Source organism: Coffea arabica, chromosome 2e (assembly GCF_036785885.1).
Source record: "Coffea arabica cultivar ET-39 chromosome 2e, Coffea Arabica ET-39 HiFi, whole genome shotgun sequence".
Lineage (NCBI taxonomy): Eukaryota > Viridiplantae > Streptophyta > Magnoliopsida > Gentianales > Rubiaceae > Coffea > Coffea arabica.
This window is the reverse complement of record NC_092313.1, coordinates 14,252,204-14,258,743: the sequence shown is the minus strand read 5'-3', so window position 1 is coordinate 14,258,743 and position 6,540 is coordinate 14,252,204. Positions and strand designations below refer to the sequence as shown.

At 37.0% G+C, this 6,540-nt stretch overlaps 1 protein-coding gene and 1 long non-coding RNA gene across 5 annotated transcripts; both read left to right on the top strand.

Annotated features, from left to right (window-relative positions):
- The first annotated feature begins 242 nt into the window (after nucleotides 1–242).
- Nucleotides 243–1,097, top strand: LOC140037199 (uncharacterized). The gene is made up of 4 exons (XR_011841127.1): nucleotides 243–390; nucleotides 533–655; nucleotides 866–913; nucleotides 1,007–1,097. It is a non-coding gene; the product is annotated as an uncharacterized lncRNA (long non-coding RNA).
- Nucleotides 1,098–1,375: 278 nt separating this feature from the next.
- LOC140037198 (uncharacterized) lies at nucleotides 1,376–4,338 on the top strand. Of its 4 annotated transcripts, XR_011841126.1 has the most exons (6): nucleotides 1,376–1,620; nucleotides 1,886–1,972; nucleotides 2,081–2,464; nucleotides 2,754–2,862; nucleotides 2,988–3,093; nucleotides 3,380–4,338. XR_011841126.1 is itself a non-coding variant. In XM_072081386.1 (5 exons), the coding sequence occupies exons 1-5, from the start codon at nucleotides 1,396–1,398 to the stop codon at nucleotides 3,020–3,022; spliced, it is 840 nt and encodes a 279-aa protein (XP_071937487.1). In that variant the 5' UTR covers nucleotides 1,376–1,395; the 3' UTR covers nucleotides 3,023–4,338. The 4 variants fall into 4 exon arrangements, 2 of the variants coding, with proteins under 2 accessions (XP_071937487.1, XP_071937486.1); XR_011841125.1 differs by having other exon boundaries at nucleotides 2,754–3,634; nucleotides 3,943–4,338; XM_072081386.1 differs by having other exon boundaries at nucleotides 2,988–4,338.
- The last annotated feature ends 2,202 nt before the right edge of the window (nucleotides 4,339–6,540 follow it).

The window sequence follows — 6,540 nt, the reverse complement described above, 5'->3', positions numbered from 1 at the left end:
GTCCTATCTAAGCTACCAACTAGATTTACTTGAACTTGAAGGGCAAACAAATATTTCACTCTCATGCAGAAAACAAGAAAACAAAGTACAGATCATGCACATAGGAATGAACCAACATAAATATTACTTAAAAGCACATGTAGGGATGTTTCCAATGCTAGCACACAGATGCTTTCCTCATTTCATTATAGTTTTTACTTTGAGATCTCTTCAATGATCTAAAGATTACTCGAGGCCTTCAATAATAAGAATGTCAAATAACAGGAAAATGGTTACTGTGGATGTGGCTGCTGGAGTTGTAGGAAATTGGAAGGAGACATATCAGTGGATACCTATATTTGGCGGCATAGCTGCAATCTCATTGGCTTTTTCCGCTGCTGCAAACAACGTGTATGTGTTGTGAGCATGATAATCAGTGCTACAAATTGAACACCATCAGTTGCATTCTCAAGGACTAAATACTTTTTGTTTTCTTTGAACTTTAATCCATCTCTCTTTTCATCTTTCATGGTGATCTTAAACATCATGGCAGTTCTCGTTGCCGGTAGGGTCAGGGTCTCTGACATTTCTGAAGGCAGCAATACTGGCATTTATGGTCTACATTCCCGGAACAGCCTTGGCAAGCAGTGGTTCTATTAGTACACTTTTCTCTGATGTAAGGGAACAAACTAATCCCTCTGTCGACATAAATTGATCTTATGCAACAGAAGAAAATAGTCCTTGTTAGCTCTGGTAGTGTTTTTGTCTTTACTCTTTTATATAAGAAATTAAGGCAGCGGTCCATGTAGAATAGTTATCTGATCTGAATCATATGATAGAGTCCCACTTTTGTGAAGTGGCTTATGAGAATTTATGCTTACTGCAGTTCCTTAGAGAGAATCAACCAATTCAAGGATTCTTAATGTGGAGTATGGTAGTTGTTCTCATCACAGCAAGTAATTCTCAATGCTCAATTTTTGATTACATTTTTCACATGGATTCTGATTCATTTGGATACTGGTGACAGCACTATGGCTGGCAATTGCAACTTATTTCGAGCTACCAGTGTCATCTCAGCAGTCAACACAAGGTGCCCTTCTAGGGACAATGCTTGTCAGTGAAGGTTTTGGCTTCATACCTTTCTGGAACAAGGTTCACAATATAAATTATGACAAAACAAATTCAACTGCAAACTCTTCCTTTTTCAGTTTTATTATTACATAGGTTTCAAATCAAGAGATTTCTGTAATTTTCTTTCTTCTGTAAATTGTATATTATAGCCTAGCTTATTTACTTCCTTGTTTTAAACATGATCTGAAGTTTTAACTCTAAATGAGTGTCTTGACGAGGCCGTCAGGTATATTAGTTTCTTTTTTTTTTTTTTTTTTAAACTGCTGCTTTTGCTGTTGATTCTTGATGTCTCAGAATGGATATCATAAGTTCAATGGTGGTGGTCTTCTCTGGATTTTCCTCGAATGGACTGTGGCTCCTATAGTAGCTTGTGCTGCTGCATTTTTATTCTTTAAGATCCTGAAGGTTGCTCTTCTATCTCATGAAAATTCAGAGAAAAGGATCCTGATTTTCCTCCCTATTTACTATGGAATGGCCGCTGGACTGCTTTGCTTTTTTATCATGTATCAGGTACTCTAGTTTTGCTCTGCCTTGTCTTTATTTCAGGTAGTATGTTATTCAACTTTTTCTTTTTCTTTTTTTAAAATGAATTTAATTTGGGCAAGCTCTTCAAATTCATTTAACATTCCTTCCAAAAGAGGACTTGTAAATTATACCGCATTTCCTTTCAGTTTCATCTTTGAAGACAAAAGGAATAAGGTTTGGCAAATTGCCATTAATTATTTTCATTTTCAGTGGACTCCAAAACATGCTTATTGTCACTTTGAATTGGCAGATTCTACCAAATCTTATGGTGGTCAACATGTGGACTATCGTCATTGCTGTCACATTGTCCACCTTGATTGGAGCAGTTTCATCTTCGGTAAGCATAAACTCTGTACTTGATTTGGATTCAAATGTTCATTATATACTAAGCTTTTAATTACTTTGTTCTTACTTATTTTGTATTGCAAATGTTTGGCAATGGTAGTTTGTGGTGGTTCCTTTTGCTAGAACAAGAATGGCTTCTGTTCCGCGATTCAAGACGATGAAGAGAACAAAATCTATGGAGCAAGAAGGCTTAGAAAACCAAGATGAAGCCTCTGATGCTAAAGTTGAAGAAATGCTGAGAGATTTCATGCAGATGAGAGTTCTTGATACAGTCTATGAAGAGGAGGAAAAGAGCTGGGCTTCACCTGAAAATGCAGCAGGTAGTGAACATGCTCAATCAAATTCTCAGCTGGGATCAACACCATTAAGACAACTGCTTGAGTTGACACCTAATCAGTTGGTTAAACCAAGAAACTTCGATAGCATTGAGAGAGAGACTGTCTTCGATGCTATTCGACATTCTGTTAAATCTATCCTTTTTCCTGTAAGTATCCTGACTTCTGATGTTACATTTTTCAGTTATTTCTTGAGCAATGTCAAACTGACACAGTAGCAAATACTAACTGAAGAAGTGTAATACTAGGCTAATGTTTAGATTTCCAAGGAACTTTTCCAAAATTGTGAACTTTTTCTCGACAACCTTGCAGTGATTACCCAAGTATTTGCCAATTTATATTTGTCACTAAAGATCTTACTAGAATCTTGCAACTGCTAGTTATACAAGTTTGCTCTAAATTTCTAGGTATAATATGGTGTTTATGTTTCTGGAGCAGGTCATACAGTACGACAGACCTACTCTAATACGCCATGCTATAGTAGAAAATTTTGATGATATGGAAGACTTCTTTGGTTTCCACTGCTTCTATCATCATGCATATTTGCGTAGGTTTTGCTTAATCTTTGTTCTCTCTACAACTAATTCTTTAATTCTCATATAGTCCTTTGCGTTCAGTAAAAACAGAACGATTAAAATGTAGCAGTTATATAAGATTTTGTACTAACTGCAGGCTTATCCAATCTGCAAACGAGATTGCTCCTCTAATGAGCCCATTCAGTGCCATTCTTGATGTTTTTAAGCACAGAACAAAGTATTTGGGAAATGGAGAAGATGTGGTAAGCTTTTAAATCTTCTGCGTCTTGTACTTGTCTTCTCAGAATCAAGAACTGAAGGATAGCAACATCCACACATTTTCTTTTCCACTGTTAATAGACAAGAACCAGCATCTATTATCATAATTGATCACAGAACTATTGTTGCCTTAAGATTGTTATGATACTGCACACCATGGCTGCTAAGATTTGAACCTTCTCCACTGATGCAACTAATGATCAACTTTGGAGGACACTTCATCAGGATTTAGTAGAGACACTTATAATCTAGTGATGATGACACTGATAGGGTTCTTTAGGAGTTCAATGGTGGATTAGAGCAATTGGAGGACTTGGTGCATCTACCAGATTCCTTCTTTGTGGCTGGCGTCTTACACAATGCCTTAGCAGCAGGCTGACATACGTTAGTAATTCAAGGGGACTGGCCTCACAGTTGTCTACTGTGGCAACAATCATCATTGTTTCCAGAGTGAAGCTTCCAGTGTCAAGTTTGCATGCTTTTGTTGGAGCTTTAGTAGGAGTTGGGCTTTCTGATGAACCACGGGTAAGGTTAATACAATATCCAAATACTGCTAAAACTTAACAGCCTCCTCATTCCTCAAGAGTCAAGATTAAGTATTTCAGAACTAGGCAATAAGTACCATCTTGAAAGTATCAATGCCAATAATGCTTATTGTGCATTCAATCTCATAAATGGACCACATTCAGGCAGAAAATGGCACAACGATTCAGTAATGATGCTGAAGTTCTAAATCATTGGACTGACTGTAAATCAATGGAAACCTTCATTGATTGGACTGACAGTAAATCAGTTATTTTTGAATTCACAAATCATTGGTTGGATTGTTGCAGAATGTGAACTGGAAGCTCCTGCTGAAATTCCTCGGTGGGTGGATTGCTACAATCATATTCTGCTCTACTGTGGCTTATGGCATCTACTCTGCTTCAATACACTCTCCAGCATACGTGGTGCCCTGACCTTTAGATATGTTCAAGTACTCCAATCCAACTGGTTCTTGCAGCTCTGTCTAATACATACCGGATTCTTAACATTCCTGTCTTCGGAAAAGATCAGCAAGATTGCCCAGACCAAAAGAATATGAACTCTTGCTAGATAACACAAATGTTACACAGCTTTCGTAGTGAGCAGAGATTTTAGGACATTTATGTCTAGAAGAATGTCTGGATTCAAGTATTCGCTACCTGAAATTTTGTGTGGAAACTGACTGAACTTGCTTTCTGTTCATATGCTATTAAATGACATAACCAAGAAAAAAAAAAACTTTTCGTCGCAGCCTGATCAAAGAAAAATATGTTGTGAAAATTAACTGTTTTAGTTGTTCCATTTGAGCATGTTAATATCGAAAAAGTAGCACATCAAATAAGTAATCAACAAGTTTATCTTGCCTCTCCAGTAATCAAACTCTAACATGCAGTTTCACGTATCCATTTTTAAAGTGTAGTTTAAAAGTCCACCTTCATCATTACAGATTTTTTGGAACAACGTAGATGACTAAAGTGAATATCCATATTGGCATGGCCTCCATTTTCCCTTTTGCTAAAAACTGATGTTACTGCAGTATCTTACCAACATATTGCTGTGGTTAATGCAGTCTGGATAAAAGGATTCAAGGAAGGTCCCGATTAATATTATCTCCAACCAGCATCTTTCTTTCATGTTTCCTGTTTAACCCAGATCCCTTTTTTCCCTTGTCCTTCCCACATAAATGACACATGCACCTTGACATCAACGAAAGTAATTTAGGGGCCTAAAATCAGATTTCCTACAACAAAAATTGCATCAAAAGCTCTTTAAGTTAGCCGTATCAGAGGGTTTAGTACAGAATATGTTGGACAAAAGGAAATAATTAGCAAGACGAATTTAAAACAGTCTAACTAACAGCTCCATTATTTATTTTTATAGCAATGCCACCAATGATCCACTTCAAGGTCTTCTTCATTGACTAGAAAAGTCTACACAACTTGCACCTGAACTGCAATTTCTCTCATATTACATCTCTAGCAATAATCCTTTTATTGTTCTTAAAAATATCAAAATAATGTGCGGATAAAGTATTAATCGAACCACTCAAACAGTGCACAAAGTGCAAAAGGTGGGAGTTGAAAGAATGTGAGCTATAAAGACTGAAATATTAAATGATCACAATAATAAGAAAAAATGCAAGCATACTGCTATTATACACATAAGAAATGCAACCTAACGGTTACTGTTATATATATACACAGAGAAGACTAACAAGCTAATTCTCTTGAGGTCCTCGAAAAAAAGGAGGACCAGGATGACTGATGAAAATGGCGGCAATTCTCCTTGCCACTTATGCTACATGAAAGCAAAGAGTTTTTTGTAAGCTTACTCTAGAGAACATGTGATTTCTCCAACTATGTTCCAAGAGATCCAGAAAATAGTCAAGATTTTCATTTTAGCAATATTAGGTGGGAAAAAAAAGTTGTCTATTTATAATTTTTGGCATTTACATGAAAGAAAGCGTAATGTGTGAGGAGTAAGAATTGGTTATTTGCAGCCATGATGAAGTAAGAGGAGCAAAATAATTATACTTGGGGCACCTCTTCCAATGCTCTAGTTGCTTGATAACATAAGATTTCTGGGCAACATTCTATCCACATTTATAACTAGGAATGAGATTGACATTCTGTTAGATCCTACTCGTGAAGTTTGTTAGATATATGTTCGATAGTATAGCTTCAGTAGCAAGAATGCAGGACCATAAAATCACATCATTTAGTGAATCTAATTACTTGCATTTATGGTCCACATTTTCCATTTAAGCTTGTGTGCTTTAGTTAAGAAAGGTTTAATAGCAGGACCATTGTCTGCAATTGATTTTTCTTCTTCTCTAAGTGATGGCTCCAAGGTGCAGGTTGCTTATCAGGTAGGCTTGACACATTTCACCACCTCTTCAGAATGTTATACTTGCATGATCATCTTTCTTGCCTCATGTAGTAGGTTCCAGATGCATATAGTAAGGCTGCTGCACTTAAAGCATACCCAAATGTGAGGCTGTCTTTCAAGGATTTGTAGTTTGCGATCTCTGTTTAAGCATTGTTTGTCAGTTTATGCCTAAAACGTAATTCCTGTACCAATTTTCCTCTTTCAGGCAGTTAAATTGTGGCTGATGGACAAAGATATACTACCCATCGAAAATTCTGTTGGTGGGAGTATCCACCGTAATTACGACTTAATCCTCTTCCACGAGCTGCACATAGTGGGGGAGGTGTAGTTGCTCATAAACCACTGCCTCCTTGGATTGTCTGGCATTAGAAAAGAGGAGATAAAGCACGTCTTAAGCCATCCTCAGGTAAGTATTTCGTTCTCACGAGCAATATTCTTCCCCCTTCTTCTCCATTCTGGTTGAGAAAAAAGCCAGTGGTGCAGCATATGGTAAGGTTTATGCCTCATCAATGTGAAAT

Coding starts and splice junctions, on each gene's coding strand:
- LOC140037198 (XM_072081385.1), top strand. CDS start 1,396: ATGTCTCAGAATGGATATCATAAGTTCAATGGTGGTGGTCTTCTCTGG. Junction 1,621..1,885: donor GCTTTTTTATCATGTATCAG/GTACTCTAGTTT, acceptor TTGAATTGGCAG/ATTCTACCAAATCTTATGGT. Junction 1,973..2,080: donor TTGGAGCAGTTTCATCTTCG/GTAAGCATAAAC, acceptor TGGCAATGGTAG/TTTGTGGTGGTTCCTTTTGC.